General features: G+C 42.6%; 1 protein-coding gene across 5 annotated transcripts in view; it reads left to right on the forward strand.

Moving 5' to 3' along the window:
- SHROOM2 (shroom family member 2) overlaps positions 1-17,500 on the forward strand; it is a 218,042-nt gene that overhangs the window by 99,738 nt on the left and 100,804 nt on the right. For all 5 annotated transcript variants that reach the window (XM_085851971.1, XM_085851966.1, XM_085851967.1 and 2 more), the window contains 3 exons: positions 2,701-2,832; positions 7,499-10,379; positions 11,373-11,449. In XM_085851971.1, the coding sequence (XP_085708097.1) occupies positions 2,701-2,832; positions 7,499-10,379; positions 11,373-11,449 (3,090 nt within the window). The remainder of the gene's footprint in view (positions 1-2,700; positions 2,833-7,498; positions 10,380-11,372; positions 11,450-17,500) is intronic.

Genomic DNA, 17,500 nt, shown 5'->3' on the forward strand with positions numbered 1-17,500 from the left:
CGACTGGATTGTCCGTCCGGTGGGCGACGTGCCGCGATTCGAGTTACGTGGCCGTCAGCACGCCGGCGGGCGCGAATCCGTTACAATATATATATATATATATATATATATATATATATATATATATATATATATATATATATATATATATATATATATATATATATATATATATATATATATATATATATATATATATATATATATATATATATATATATATATATATATATTTAAAAGAAAGCTTTGTAAAAAGTGTAATTACTTAGTTTATCAAACATCAAGATGTCCATTTAAAAAAAAAAAATTATAACAAATAATCAGATATTTGACTTTTCCCTGATTTGATACCTGAGTAAATGGATCTGCCTTGGGACATATGCGACTTCAATTTCTGTGTTTCGAGTTATATAAAATTTTAATAAAAAAATAGCAATGTTTTTTTTCCCCACTTGTGTTGGTGTTGTGTGTGGGATACAGGGTAGTTATTAAAACGTAAGGTCCACCCATGGACCATGTGCTCATGTAGGATAGATCATATTTCCCTGTAACAAGGGCTTTGCCAGTTTAGAAGGGTAGGACAGAACATCACCTTCCATCAACCTACAAAAGCAGGGCAATTTAACTTAAACTCAGAGGCAAGACAACTAGAGGGGACCCCCAAAAAGTTCATTGACATGAGTTCACCCCGGCACATGGCACGATAATGTCGCTACTTCTTCCCCCCCCCCCTCCCCGACATCTGTGCCGGCATGGGGGTGTGATGTCACCACTGCCGTCAGTGTTGTCACTTTTGGGCAGGGCTCCCAGGAGAACCCTCTCACAGCAGCAGCAGCAACGCAGCTTGCTATTGGCCGACCCATGGGCAAAGAGAAGCACTGCTATTGGCCACAGCAGGAAGACGCCACCTGAGTGGTCATGTTGCATTAAGTGAAGGCTAAGAGGAGTGGGGGGGGGGTGGCATTTGAAGACCAGAGGGATGACATCCGCTCTCTTTTGCTGGGGACACCCATTGGTGTCAGCGCTCTCTTTTTTTTTTATTTTTTTTTTTTTTTTACCAGGGATGGTCTTCGTGTTGGACCACCGTGCCACAATATCTGCCCAGTATGGGCCTGCTCTGCGTGCTGTTCCTCCACAGACTGGAAGCTGCCTTACAAAACCGTGTGTGTGTGTGTGTGTGTGTGTGTGTGTGTGTGTGTGTGTGTGTGTGTGTGTGTGTGTGTGTGTGTGTGTGTGTGTGTGTGTGTGTGTGTGTGTGTGTGTGTGTGTGTGTGTGTGTGTGTGTGTGTGTGTGTGTGTGTGTGTGTGTGTGCGTGCGTGCGTGCGTGTGCGCGCGTCCGTCCAGGCCTGTAGAGAAGTATTTTTTTGTAATATAAGCTTTTATTTATTTTTATTTTCGTCATGAATTATGTATTTATTTATAGAGTCGACACTCTGCTGTCTCCATGACCGACATGTTAATTTAATTATTTTGGTTGTTTTGTGCAACATCAGCATGCCTCATTTTTAAGATGTGGTTGGTGGCTGTGTCCCCCGTGATGACTTGTCTTTTTGGTGTTTTTTTACTTCAGCTTTTTGTAATTATTTTCCTTCATTCCTCACATCTTCCACTCTTTTGTTATGACCGAATACATGTACTATGTTGACCTTGCATCTTCTTGGAAGACTAGGCAAGTGGATTGTTCGGAGGAGGCAGGTATAATAAATATTTCTCTGAAAATGGATGAAATGGCAAAACTGGGATGTGAGGGTGTGTTGGTAATTTATGCTGGGACAATTGAAAAAGGTAAATTTTATTCTGAGAAAATGAAGGATAGGTTTAATCTATTTAGAGATACAGTATTTTAAAGAACAGAAATTCCAGTGTAATGTTTTTATTTCTTCCTGAGACCAGTAATTAAGAGGGTTTGGTTAGATAGGGTTAATGGGGGTAATAAAAATTGTGGGTAAGCATGTTGGGTGGGCGGGGGGGGGGGGGTGGAAGGTGGCAATGCACTGCCTGCTTGAAGTCCTGGAGGGAAGAGTGGTGAAGAACGGCCTCGGGAAGGTGATTCTACAGATGGGAGAAGTGAGGAAGAAAGGATTTGCGATGTGCAGTTTGCTTGTATTTTGGAAGTTTAACCAGGAGGGGATTAGTGAAAGAACGTGTGCGTCCTGGAGTTGCTGGGGATGGTAGGAGGCCTGATAGAGCATCGTGGAAAATTCCAATAATGATGAGAACTTTAGATTCTACAGAATCCAGGTGAGACAAATGTGGATGTTGGGGCACCAGCCCATCGGGGAGAGAAGTACTCCTTTGAGCTATGGACCTTGCCTTGGAGACTGTGAGTAGCTCTGATTTTCCAATAAAACACTTTGATCGACGGAGGATACCATGGAAAGTGGCTCACCATGGAAATTGATAGGTTGATTAGTTTGATGATCATTCCGGAGCGACAGGGTGAGACAGTGATATTTTCCAAGTATGAAGGACATGTTTCAATTCTAGGTCAGCAGAGAGTGACGCAAGTTCCAGATTCCGACCAACTTCAGTCGATTGTCCAGTTTGGTTAGTCGGTTCTTGCAGGACTTCGTCCAAGAGTTCACACTATGAGCTACTGACTCTAACGTAATGGGAAACAGGCGCATCACCCTCAGTAAGTTTATATCATCTTATCAATAGTTCTCTTAACTACTGTCCCCCCCCCCCTCCCACCACAGGCGGGCTGACATAGCTAAACGACCTCATTCCTGGCATTTCACTAAGTTTGAAGATTGTCACAGTGACAAGGAAGAAATGCGCATTTCTTCAGTTCCACCGAGCTCCACATGGCACCCAACCCATCATTCAAGGTAATCTTTCAACTGAAATTGGTTACATGGTAATCATTCAGCTTTTGAGCTGTTTCTTTTTTAATTTGTGGCCTCATTCATTATTGTAATTTAATTTTATACCGTCCCAGGCTTCACCCTGGTAGATTGCTTACTCTGATTGCCACATTGTCCTCCAATTGTAAAGTGTAATTTTATGACTTGAGGCATATGGCACAGATGTGCATGATAGCTTAGGTGCGATTATGGTGCATGCAGTCAATGTTGACATGGCCGACTCTGTCTATATCTCTCCTCACCCAAGTTGTGTTTTTGCATCGAATCACTTCCTCAACCTGTTCTAAGGTCCACAATATACTTTGACTGCAGGAACCGTTCTTTTCTTCTGTTTTTTTTTTTTACCCTCGCTGGAAGAGAAGGGTATTGCATTTGGGTCCGTTTGTCTGTCTGTCTGTATCTGTCTGTGTTTGTTTGTCCGCACCGAACGTGAGTTTTTTTTCTCACCAACCGCTTGTCGGATTGAGATGAAATTTACAACATAGGAGCGACTCCTTATGTAGAATATTTTAATTACAATTATGACATCATAGGCCACGTTGGTGGGGCAGCCATACAGATATTTTTTAAACCTTCAAAAATCTTCTTCTCTGAAACGACTGAAGAGATTGAGGCAAAAGTTTACCTGTATGACCGCCTATCCATGAGGAACAAAACGTTCACACACATGACATCATCGGTTAAATGGTTTTGCAGCCATATTGGATTTACCCTAAAATATTTTATAAATTCCTCTCCAGAATGGCTGGACAGATTGAGGAGAAACTTCACACAAATGTTCCCCAAACCTTGGTGATACCAGGATATTCACAAATAATTGATTGGTCACATGGTCTGGCAGCCATATTGGATTGAGCGAGTCTTAAAAAAATTCTCTCTCTTGAACCGCTTCATCGATCGACATGAAACTTCAAAATTATGATCTAGTAGTGATGGGAAAATATGTTTTAAATTTCATCCTGATTGGAATTTGGCAGCTCGAATTATTTAATTTTTTGAATCTAGGTTATTTATTTATTTATTTATTTTTTGTTTGAATCAGGCTCACTTGGCTGCGCCTGGATGGGTTTGGGGGTAGAGGAGTAGCAGCTGAAACCTGAATCCTATCTAGATTCCTCCTGATGACTTTATCTTTGCTTTTTGCTTGTTTGGGTTCTTTCTGATGGCTCCAATGCAGGATTGTCCCTATAAGCCTGGTGTTGGTTTTGTGGTTAGGGTGGCTGGCTTAGGATGTTAGGGTCCTGAGTTTGAGCCCCTATTTGCTGCTGAATTAACACCAGGTGGGTTGACTCAACCTGTCATCCTTCCAAGGTTGGCAAACTGAGTACCAGTGTTCTGGTAGAGGGGCACAGCATCAGTGGCACTGCTGCGCTTCCAAGAAATGATAGCTACCCTGGCAGCCAAGCTGCAATACACAAGAACAGAGGACTGTACCTATTTGGTCTTCCACTTGATTGGAATTTAATTTATTTTAATCCCACTCTGAATTCAATTGAATAATATTAAATGTCATGGGTCAGGGTCAGGTGTCCGATCAAAGTGGGACGTCTTGGTACCCGGTTATCACTGCCAGCAGTTATGAAGTGGCAGTTCTAGTTATGTCTATTATTAATTAACACAAAATACACCACACAAAACAAGTCTTGGCAAGGGTCTGCAATCTCTGATTACTCTTCCTTGTTACCTCCGCCATCACCGAAGGTGGAAGGAGGTTTATGTTTTCACCCCTGTCTGTCTTTGTTTGTCTGTTTGTTTGTGTGCAGGATATTTTAAAAAGTTGTGGATGGATTCGGATGAAATTTGGTGGTGTGTGTGTGTGTGTGTGTGTGTGTGTGTGTGTGTGTGTGTGTGTGTGTGTGTGTGTGTGTGTGTGTGTGTGTGTGTGTGTGTGTTACAAGGACGAACTGATCAGATTTTGGTGAAGATCCGGGTCCAGATCCTGATCTGATTACTAGAATTGTTTAAGTGATTCTTCACCATTGAGAGATAGGGCCAAAAATGATATATAGCATGATATTTCAAAGATGTATTGTGCCTTATATGTTCTTGTGGATCAGGCATTGCATGGTGGAGGTATGCGCTCTACCGAGTGCCCTTCTAGTTTTCTTTGTATTGGTTGGTGAGTAAGGGGAATTTTGTGAAAGTGGAAGAGTTTACTCTCTATTTCAAAGGATCCAAATATTTTTTTCATGCCAAAATGATCAAGTTGGTGTTGGTTTTTGTGTTCCCAAGTTCATGATAATGTAAGGAACCCTGCAGGTTCGAAAAACTATATTTTTCTGTTGTCTACTAATGTCATGGTAATCCATGTAAAAGTACATGTACTGATATCTGTCAATGTTTTTGTCTTCTATGTGATCCATGTAAAAGCTCAACTATCGGTTTTAGTTTGATGTTAAAAAAATGTTCAAGAAAACAGAATAGTTCAGTCGGAATATGCACAAATGATTAAAATTACCTTTCTCATCTTGTGCCAGGAGAATAGCAGTATACTCCATTCTTGGTGGGGATTTTATTTCAAATATCTGGCCTACGATCATGAAATAGTTGGTTTCCTAATAACAAGTGAAAGTCTTTGGACCAGTACATGAACCATTGTTGTCAAAGAATCATTTCAGGCCAACTTAGTAGTAGCACTCCACTTGCAACATGATCAGGAAAATTATTGGCAGCATTGATTATTTATTATTTAAATGAATTGTGTAAGCGCAACATGTGCAATATCAAGAAAGATTTTTGATGTAGCTATAATTGTTTTCTCCTTTTTATAATACGAGGGACATCAACATATTGCCATTTCAATTGGATGCTGAGCACCTTGGTAAACTGAGAATGACTGAAAAATGGCTTGTTACTTCGGATAATTCCAAAACGATGACTAGTTTTAGAGGTCAGCTTGGGAGTTATGATCTGTCCAAGTCAGGTGATACCTGATGATGAAGTCCAGCAGGTGTAGAGACTATACCTCTCCCATAGGCTAAACATAAAAACATATATATATATATATATATATATATATATATGTATATATATATATATTGGCAGATTAACCAGCCAGTCCTTATTGAGAGACAACTTGAGAGAGTGACTTTCCTGCATTAAAACATATGTTCCAAATAGATGAACACTTACTTATTTTTTCAAGATTCATGGAGAGAAATGCAGCTGCAGCTTCAGTGTGACTTTTAATTCATCAACAAGAAAATTGTCACACAAAAAAAATACAACCAGAAGTAAGGCATGAAGATGCTTTGTGAGAAAAAACCATGTTCTCACCAACTTTAGTGTCCTGCCTACAACGTCACATGACCTTTTTCAGGCTCCCCGGGATTGGTGGGCTAGTCGGCACGTGGTGGCTGGACCGCGTCAGAGCTGGGACGCCATTGCTGGCAACAGAAGTGGCTCTAAGATCACGAGTGGGAAAATATATCGAGCGCTCCGAATCGCATGTTTTAAAAGCGATTTTTCAAGACTCTCGACAGCACAGTCGCGCTGATCATTGATAGCTCCGTCTAAGAGGATTGAGTTAAATCCGGAAGAGTGTGATCGTTATTCCCGGATTTTTTGGAGGGAGCTGTGAGTTGTCGACCTGTGTTTTTGGAACTTTATTGTTGTCAAGAGTTCTGGCAGTTTTTGTGCTGTGTATTCAATTCTGTTACCAGCTCTTTTTGGAGATCGATCCAATAAAAGATCATGCCTACCCCTAGAGGCCGATCTGAAACACAGTGGTGTGTTTTGTTGTTCTCTTTGTCCACACGTGGACTGCTTGAAGCTCGGACATTAACGTCAGTATTCCGTGCTGGAAGATATTAAACCGGTGGGATCGCGACAGCTTCAACTTTGACTTGGACTTTAGTTTATGCTCAACTAAACCTGCGTGTATATATGACAAAATGATTCAATACATTTTAAGGTACTCCAGTTTTGGCACACACAGTTGGCCAATAAGAGTGGAAACTCTTATATGCCTTTAAGTCTTCCCTCCAAGTCTTCAAGACACCTGTTCATCACCGTCTCAGGTCATTCCCCCTCCAAAACCATGATCTTTTTTCCCCTCGTTAACCCCACCCCATGACCACCTCCTTCCAAATTTCCAGTTTCCCTCCTGATAGTTTCCTTCTCTATCCATCTTGTCCACCTCCCTCCACCTATTGTTTGGCTCTGCTGTTGGTGTTTCCCCCCTCTCTCTGCTGTTCATTTTGTCCTCCTGCGTCCTGATTTGTTCAGTGTCCTAGCTCTTCCACGAGCCCCCACTGTGTATCCAAAAAATATGTTTTTAGACTTATTTGGGTCATACACACAGTTTTTTTTTTTGTTGTTTTTGGTATACATTGTTGAGGCTCGTATGAGAGCTAACACACAACACACAGCAAGGGGGAGGGTGGGCATGAGACAAGAGGGGCGGGATGTTATTTGTGCAGGATGTTATTCTTGGTAGTATCACATGCCAAAAACTTCTTTCCTCAAATATGCTTTTTAATATAAATGTTCTTCACGGGTCAATCAAAAAACTAAACAACTGTACATTTGCCTTGTTGTTTTCGGAGGTATTTTGTGATGGTTTTGTGTTTAATACAATGGCATTGGCAATAATTGTTTTTTTTTTAACCCCATAAAAATGTATTTACAGCTCTTCAACGACAAACTTGTCAGAGACTGATTGCACAAGACCAGCGTACACATGTCAAACTGATCATTACAGCTCCTGTGCCAGTATGGACAGCTTTGACCAACTACCCATGTTCTCTGTCAAAGGGGATGAAATTCCGACTGTATCCCGGTCATCCTCGCTGCCTTACCACCAGCATGCAAAGACTAATATGAGCAGGGACAAGCAGGACTCTGCTTACAGTTCCTTCTCAGTCAGTGATCGCTCGGATTCAGCTGAGAATGTTGTCAGTGGGGGAACAACTTTTTTGGATGCAATCGCGGCGATGCCAGTCCCTGTTTCCGAGACTAACCCACCTAATCTCTCTTGTGGTGAGGGGCATGGTCATTGCACCTTCATGCCGGTTGATGAAAGGCAGGTGCATTGTTCCTGTGAGCCGTCAGCTAGTCATTATGAAAATGTCTGTTGTAACTTCAAAGGGCATCTCAACAGTCAAGAATCATTGAGAAGCAATGACTGCATTGGTGGCACTGGCAAAGTAGAAACACAAGGCGGGAAATCAGTCAGTTCTGACTTGCAAAATAGATTTGATAGTTTGGCGAGGGATGGTTGCCACAAGAGTGGAAGACGCTCCATTGATTATTGCCACCTTAGTGGATCTGAGATGTGTGAAAGGAAGAGTGAAGATTACAATACCTGGGCATGGACGAAGCCATCTCTTAGCTCTGCAGTAAGTGTTGATTGTCTCACATCATCTTGTGAATTGCTCAAACCGCCACCACCTCCTGTGCGAAGCGTTAGCTTTGTTGCAACACGGAATCATGATCGCTCACCATCTTGGTCAGGTCCCGAAGATACAATAGCATTGCCACAACTGCCCCTTCGAGGAACCTCCTCATGCAACCTGGTTACGCATGCAACTCAGCCTGCCTTTGAATTGCTAAATCCTATACCGTGGAATGCCAGAAGAAATTCTGCAATGCAGCCCCCTCACTGCTCCTTTTCAAGATCTTCATCACAGTCTCACCATCGGTCTGCTAGTGTTCAAGGATGGCAGTGCTTGGCTCCATCTAGCTTTTCCCATCACAGTCGCTCACCTTCACTCATTCATAGTTCAGGTTCACGTCAAGACAGCTCCTTTGGCAGTTCTGAGCATGTAGTAAGGGTCTCAGATTCACAATTTAAAAGCGAACAGGAAGGAGTATGGGAACATAAAGCTCCAGAGAAAGCTACCAGCATGCTTGAGCTGAGCAGCCATTGTGGAAAGTGTGGCGAGCTTTCACATACTTGTTCCCATTTAGCGCACACAGGACCACAATTGCCTGGTGAATCTATGGATGAGAAACATTGCCAAAATTATCTATCAGAAAACGAAAATAGGGAAGGCCTGCTTTTGACAGCTAAAAAGCGCTGCACTATTAGCAGCAGCAGCAACTCCAGCTTCAAAGGAAGCTTTGACAAGTCTGATTTTTCTCGACAGTCAGAAAAATCAAAGTTTGTGCACACTCCATGGAAAGAAAGTCATCCACAGGGTAAAACAGAGGAGAACCCATGTCGTTTCAAAAGTAAACCGGTACACACAAAGCAACCTGCAAACCATGCTCTGGAACCAGACTGCCATGATGATGCCTCTGGACGTGCACTGAATGTGCCATCAAAGCTGATTAATGCAGAAAACACACCCATGCTTCATCAATTGACTCAGAACGGAGCGTTCTTTCACGAGAATGATATTCATGGAGGCGGAGAAGGCCGAGGAATAAGACGCAGTGATCGATTTGCCACAACGCTGCGCAACGAGATCCAATTGAAACGAGCGCAGCTCCAGAGGAGCCGAAGCTCAGGTCAGCTTCTTCCCGAGGAAGATGAAGAAGAAAAGGACGGAACAGTTGAGAGCAATGTACATGGTGATATGAATGATAGTTGGAAATTGCATTTATCAGATGTGCTTAATTCTGAAGCAGCTTTTGGTGAGGCTTACAAGGAGAATGTGAAGGAGGCACAGACCAAAGTCCTCCGTGCAACATCATTCTGTCGGAAGGATCTGGAGATACGGCTTCCTGTTAGCAACCATTCACAGCTGATCGAGAGTCGTGCAGCTTTAGCATCGCCTTTCGACAGAGGATGCGGTGTGCCACCATTACATGTACCACGTATTGGTGGTCGGAAGCGACTCGCGGAAGCGCAGAAAAAACTCTCGTACTCTGAACCAGAGAAAATCGACCAAGTTGGATTGTTCTCTGTCACAAACATTTTGCCAAACCTGAATGAAAAAGAGGACATTGGCTGCACAGTAAGAGATACGGAAACGTTAACTAATAGTAGTGAGGAAGATGGTTGCATTACTGCTGTCGAAAGGCGCTCTGTTGCTGATCGGTGTCGGTTCTTTGAGAAGGAAACAAACAAGGTTGGCCAAAGGCACCAAAGCTTGAGCCACAATCAACAGCAACATAGTTTCTTACCGATAACACAATCAACAGATACCATCTTGCAAAAGGGCCCATTACAGGAAACTTATACCTTTGAAATCGGGGCTGTGTCCCAAAAGCCTGTCCCCGAGAATCAGCATGGCATTGGTTCAAAACATTCAAACCTGTCATCAGCGATGATGGCTGAATCACCATTGGGTGTTTCTGAGCCGTCAAAGAAGGTATTGAACATACCAGGAGGCTTCCATGACTGCAATGTGAAAAACGATGAAGGCATTGTGAAAAATGTCCATCACAGTTCCAACACAAGTAAGAATTTGCAAAACACCCAGATGATTGAGCCAAATTTGGAGCAGAGGAAGTCTGCTTGGTTGTTTGGACGCCGACATTCAATGGATGATGCACTAGAACAAGGCAACTGCTGTCAGCATGTTCACTCCAAATCCACACCTTTGCCTGGGATTCAAAACGAGGTGAGGTTTGTTGTTGAGTTTCCTCCATCATTTTTAATGTGAAATTCATAAGTTCTAATGATGTTCTTGTCGATCTTTGTTCTTTCATTATTGGCAAGGAAGCCCCCCACCCCCCCCCCCCATCACTGTTTAAGAGTAATGCCTCATTCTTTTTCTCCAAAACAGGTAATGATATTCAAATTAAACAAAGCACCATCCGCACATTAGTTGTTCCCACCACTGTGTGCGAAATTTCATGATTCTGACACTAGATGTCTCAGTGCTAGGTTAGTCAAGATGGCAGAAGGCAGCACGACGTTGTCAGCGCTGTGAAGTCTGAAGCACCGGAGATGAGAGTTGAGATGACTGGAGATGAGAGTTAGGTGCACCTTTACGATCCTGAGAGTAAGTGACAGTCAATGGAGTACCGCCACAAAGGATTACCAACCCCGACTTGGCTCTGTCAGATTTCCATCACTTCCCCAAACTTAAGGAACACTTTCGTGGAGAATATTTCTCTTCCGACAATGATGTCATTGTCGCTATGAAGCACTGGTTAAGTCAGGAGGACCCACAGTTCCATCATGACGGCATCACAAAACTACTTGAGCATTGACAGAAATGTGTAGACCACAGTGCTTGAGAAATAAATGTTCCCCATGGTAAAATAAAGATTGATATTGATATCTGTCTTTGTTTCATTCGAATATCTCAACCTGTTTTGGAGAAAAAGAATAGGAGGCATTACTTTTCAACACCCCCCCCCCCCTAATAATGGTTTGGACTGTTCCAACTATTTCCAAGTTATAGGATGGAGAATTATTGATATGTTATTGTTAATTTGTTGATGAGACTTCATAATATGGTTGCCATAATTTATGTGAAAGTAAAAATGCCTTAAGCTTAAATGTAGCGAAAGATGGATTTGTGATTTTCCTTTTTTTCCTGTGGACCTTCTGCTTGGCCTTTGTTTATTGTTTATTTATTTGTTCCATTCTGGTATTGTCAATGCAGAATCAATCTCGTTTCACTTCAGCGAGGGCAACAACCTGCCAAGAGGGTGAGCTTTCCGCTGAATGGGATCTATCCAGGTGTGTTTGCAACAGGAGTGATTGCAAATGTTTGAACTTTCCAGGAATCGTGAAAAAGCAGTGAAAATTATCAGAGTTTCTGCCACAATTTCGTACTACTTTGAATTTCATGGTTATTCGGTGCATCTTATGATGTCGTCATCACATTCATTCCATAGTTAACAGTAAAGCATAACTTTGAAGTAAAATATGTGATGTATATGAAAAAGAGGACCATTGGACTTATAGCTTATCTGGGCCCTGTCCTAATGTTGTAACTCAAATTTGGCAGCATTCTGATTGGTGGGTCTGGAGAGGAAGCTTTTTGCAGGAATTTACTTGATTTTTTCCCCCCCACATTTACTCAGTCTGCCATTTTCACACACTTCCGGTCACATTATCGGCATGACCTCCACAATTTAACTTTCCTACCCTGGCCTAATGTTGTAACCCAAAATTGGTGGCATTCTGACTCGTGGGTCTGGAGAAAAAGATTTTTGAAGGAAATTACACGACCGCCATTTTGGCACACTTCCGGTCATGTGATCAGCATGGCCTCCACAATTTAACATCAGGACCACAACCAAATGCTGTAACCTACATTTGGTAGCATTCTGACTGGTGGGTCAAGAGAAGAAGATTTTTGAAGGAATTTACTAAGTCGGCCATTATGATCTACTTAAAGTCACGTGACTGGAATGAGCTTTGTAATTCCTGTTACCAGTCAGGAGAGGAACGTTGCTGCCAAATTTCAGCCACATCAGCCCAGAGGTTTGGCTGGAGAAGTCGAAATAGGAGACGGACGGACGGTGCATGGTAACATTACCTTCTCTGGAATTTAAATTCCAAATAAGCTAAAAATGTACATATTTTTTTCATAAATGTAATTGTGTGTGTGTGTGTGTGTGTGTGTGTGTGTGTGTGTGTGTGTGTGTGTGTGTGTGTGTGTGTGTGTGTGTGTGTGTGTGTGTGGTTGATTTTTATCTCCATAATTTGGGTTTCAGAAGGTGGAACATAGCCCCCCCAGAACTCGAAGTATCCACTTTCACGTCGGTGAAGGATCGTGCTTCATGGTCTAAATTGTGTTATTCTCAGAGTTTTGTCCCGAGGGCTCTTTTCAGGGTCGTCGCTGAACCCCGGACAGCCTCCAACTTTGTAGTTATGTTCCCAGGGATTGTTTAAAGGATCTTTGTGAGGTTCTTCTTTATCATTCCCGTTGCTCCAATTATAATTGATAGTGATTATTATCACTCACACAATTTTGGCGTTTTTATCACTTCCAGGATATTTTCCCTTCATTCTTGAGGTCTTGATATTTGGTCATTTTCTTGATTTCTGTGTTATTTAGACCAAAATCACTGGGTACTGTAACCTCATTTAACAATGCCTTTTCCTTTTTTGTATCCGAGTACTATGTCCGATCGCAGTGCTTTGTTTTCTATGGTCGTGCTGGATGGGTTCATCAGGTCGTACGTGAGCATTATGTCCTTGTTTTCAATGATTGCTTTTGCATTGTATTGACTATGTAATGATGAGGCATCAACAAAGGAATGTGTTTTGATGTCAGTGTGCTACACTCTGAGTACATTGTGATCAGTCCAACATTCTGCAGAATGCAACTACAGCTCCAAGTAGCCAAATTGAAGATTGTGAAGAGGTATGCAGTTGTAGGATTGCAAAATGAGGATGTTGTGAAGGAATATGTCAGGTTCACTCCAATCATTGAGATCAAGTACAATAATCAATCGTCATGGCCAGCGACGCATGGGCCCAGAAGAAATGCCGGTGCTGGTGCAATTGTTTTGACACTGTTCTAAATGTAAAAAGCACCTTCGGAGTGGATGCCATTCAATCAATGTATCCATATCAAGTGAGAGATGACATGAGTGAGCGACCTGTAAAAGTTGAAACAATTGAAACACTCAGAAGACTGAAAGGGAACAAAGCTTGTGGAAAAAATGGAGTCCTTTCGGAGATGGTAAGGTGCTGCCGAGAAGATGTGATGCAGTATATCTTGGACCTTTTCACTCCTGTATGGAAAGAGCAATGAGCTCCTAATGAGTGGTGGGATGCATTGCTAGTACCATTAGCAAAATGGGGGACCTCGCTCAATGTGATATGGCATGGAATAAATTTGCTAGATGTAGCGGGGAAGCTATTTGCAAAGATTATTAATAGGAGGTTGCAGAAAGAAGTTTTTTTCTGTTTCACAGTGTGGCTAAAAAGGGTGTGTGGACTTGATCTTCTGTGTGCGGCAACTTGTAGAGAAAGCAAGAGAACAACACAAAGGTCCTCAAGCCTTTTGTTTGCAATGGAAAAGCATACGACTGTTTCTCGTCAAGCTCTTTCATTGATGCTACAGATGTATGGTATCCATTTTGTGCTTGTAAAACTTATTCAATCCCTGCATGATGGAATGAAGTCAGAAGTCACTGTTAATGGAAATGTATCACAAGGATTTGAAGTTGAGAATGGTTTGTGCCAGGATTGTACTATCACCCGAACACTTTTAATTTTTAATTTCAATGTGGAGATTGAGAGCTGGAGGAAACGATGCCAACACTTTGGGGTGGATGTGCTGTTCAAACATAGTAAGAAATATCTCGGTGAAGGGACTGGAAGATCTGCAACACTGACCGTGACTGAATTTCTGTTTGACGATGCAGTTGTCGTAGGTACCTGCAGAGAGAGCAGCACATGTAATTGATGAGGTCACATCATAGTGTGGATTGATGATCAGCAAGGCAAAAATGAAGGTTCTGATAGTGGGTGGGGAGGGGGAGGGGGTGAAAGGTTAGGGCAAGGAGGACACGCGGCCATAATACATCAAAAGGAAAAGCCGTCAAGATCGTAACTGATTTCAGATACTTGAGGACAATGATTGAATTACATGGTGGTATCACAAAGGATGCAGAAGGCAGGACAGCATGGACCTTAAGAATGTGTGGAGGCGATGCAGATCTGCACCGAGGGACAATGATGTTTTGCTGAAAACAAAAAGATTAGTTTGACGTGCTGTTGTATGTTTGATGTGCATGAATCAACAAGAGGAAGGTTGAGGGCTTCCACAACAGGTGCCTCCAAAACATATTTGGGTATCAGCAAGGCTTAACTAGGGATAGGACATAGTAGTGTTAATGTCAGGAGACAGTTTACGATGAGGGAGTTACTAGAAGATATTATTACAGTCAGAAGACTTTGCTGGCAAGGTCATCTCGCTTGAATGGAAAGCAACCGCATTTCGAAGAAATTCCTATTTGGATGGTTGCCACAATGCCGCCCGGCACATGGAACCAAACTGAGAGAGAGAAACAAAGTGTTCCAAGTTTTAATATTGACAAGTCTGGAGACGGCGATGGTTCACGAGCAATGTACACGGTTCGCCTTTTATATATTTTCACCTTTGAGGGGACGTCACGGGCAAACTGGCGGGAATCGGGAAAAATGTAAATGATGAAAGTTGTAGTACTCGAAGAGCACAACTTGCATACCAACTTTCATTCAAAACAGTTGAAAACCCTAGGAGCTCGATGCCCAATTTATTGATTTTTTTTTTTGACATTTTCTAAGTTCGTGACCTTGTGACCTTGACCTTGGGAAGAAAATGAAAAATCGAGCTCCGTGGGGCTATGCAGGTGCCATTGGGCTCACCAAATACCGAAACCCCTGCCAGATTCGACAAACCCCCTCAGAGAAGATGTAACTTGAAACCGGATACCCCCTAAAAACACATGTTTTTTAGACGTGGCTCCGCCCATAATGGGCGCAGCACGTCCATTCTCCGAAAAACACAACTAGATCATGATATAAACCTCCCATCCAAATTTTATCAGGATCGGATCAAAACCCACGGAGCTATGCTCGGGACAGACAGACAGACACCAAAAACGAACATAGTGGTCACTTACTGACTCGTGAACCAATAAAGATAGCTGGTTCCATGTTGCTCAGGAATGAAAAGACTGCCAACTAGCTCACTCTGCCACTTTGTGGTAGAAAGGCATAATCTGTAAGATTGCCTTTGTTCAACATGTGTGCGTGCGTGCGTGTGCGTTCCCGTATTCCCAGATAAGGCTGATGTAAAATTTGATGTGTTAATTAAGCAAATAACATCACATCATGCTTAGCATCATGAATAACAATGCTGCACAGGCCTGCTTGCCTATAATTATGGCTACCATGGCTGCTAGGGGAGACCTCAGTGACGTTGAGAGAGGGGTGATTGTTGGGGCACATGTGACAGGAGCTTCAGTGACAAAGGCAGCTCAATTTGCTGATTTTTCACGAGCAATGGTGTCTAAGGTGATTTCGGCATGGAACTCTGAGGGAAAGACATCATCAGCAAAGGGCAACAGTGGGAGGAAGTGCATAATCCAGGATTGTGACATCCCTGCATTCATTTGAAGTGCAAGGCAAAACAGGTGAGCAACTGCAGATCAATTGACTGTAAATTTCCACCTGGGGCGCGAGCAGCCATTTTCATCAAAACGCTCTGCCGAGAACTCCACAGAGTGTGATACCATAGTCAGGTTGCAGTGAAAAACGGACGAGTGCACGTGTGGCACCAACATAAAGAACTCTCCAACCCTGAGTGCTTGGTTCTGACAGTGAAGGGTTCTGGAGTTTCTGTAATGTGGGGAATATTTTCCTGGCATTGTTTGGGTGAAGTCATTCCCTTAGAAGGCAAGGTCAATGCCAATTGCTACTTCATGGTACTGAGTGATCATCTTCACTCCATGTTGCAGAATTAATTTTCTGCCAGGAGGGGTGTCTTCCAGGATGACCATGCCCCTATCCACAGAGCATGTGTTGTCACCCATTATTTTGATAAGCATGACACTGATGTTATCCATATGTCATGGCCTTCTCAGTCACCAGATCTGAACCCAATCAAGCATTTAAGGGATATTCTGGAATGATGCCTGAGAAGGTGTTTCCCACCTCCATAAAACAGGTGTGAGTTGATTGGAATTCTACAGGAGGGATGCGGCACCATTCTTCCACAAGAAAGTCAGACACTGGTGGACTCTATGCCACGGCGCATACTGGCTGCGCTGTCCGCACGTGGTGGTCCAACGCCCTATTAAGTGACTTCACATTGGTGTTTCCAATTTTTGTCCACTACCTGTATATGAGAGACCTCTTTTGCTGACTGAGTCAATGTCTGAAATGTTAGCCTCACCAATTGCTTTCCATGGTGGTATCTTTTTTCTTTCTTAACCTTTGTGGAGAAAAACCCATCTTCTATTCAATATTGGTCTTCATGAATCCATATACCAAATTCTTGGAAGGAAGCAACACCTGTCTTGCAAGCAACAATATCTTATTTTTCTTTCTGAATATAGTCCACCAAGACCTGGGTTCGCAAAAAATAAAAGCAGGGTGATATATATATATATATATATATATATATATATATATATATATATATATATATATATATATATATATATATATATATATATATATATATATATATATATATATATATATATATATATATATATATATATATATATATATATTGTTACGAATTCTGGTGTTGGCACAGTGGTTAGGGCAGCAGCTTGGGATCCAAAAGGTCCTGAGTTCAAGCCCCGTTGGGCCACTCAATTAATACACCAGGGGTTGACTCAGCCTGTCATCCTTCCGAGGTCGGCGAAATGAGTACCAGTATACTGGGCCGGTGTATACCCCGGTTAAAATAGGTGTACCATATCCCTGTGTCGTAAGAGGCGACAGGAAGGGCGAAGGAAGGGCAGGGTTGCGTCAGGAAGGGCATCCGGCGTAAAACATGTGCCAAATCACTATGCGGATCATACAGATGATCCGCTGTGGCGACCCCTATCGGGAGCAGCCGGAAGAAGAAGAAGAAGAAGAAGATATTGTTATGAATTCGCGCCCACCGGCGTGCGATCGGCCGCGTAACTCCAATCGCAACCGCGTCGCCCACCGGACGGACAATTCAGTCGTGACCCTCCTGGAACTACCGCCAGGAACCAGTCACGGGTGGGGGTTTAACCTCACCACAGCCCAGTCCGCATTCTACCCGTGCGAAATAGGGTGAATCGC

This window comes from Eptatretus burgeri, chromosome 13 (genome assembly GCF_056783735.1).
Source record: "Eptatretus burgeri isolate ZD-2024b chromosome 13, Ebu_testis_v1, whole genome shotgun sequence".
Taxonomy (NCBI): domain Eukaryota; kingdom Metazoa; phylum Chordata; class Myxini; order Myxiniformes; family Myxinidae; genus Eptatretus; species Eptatretus burgeri.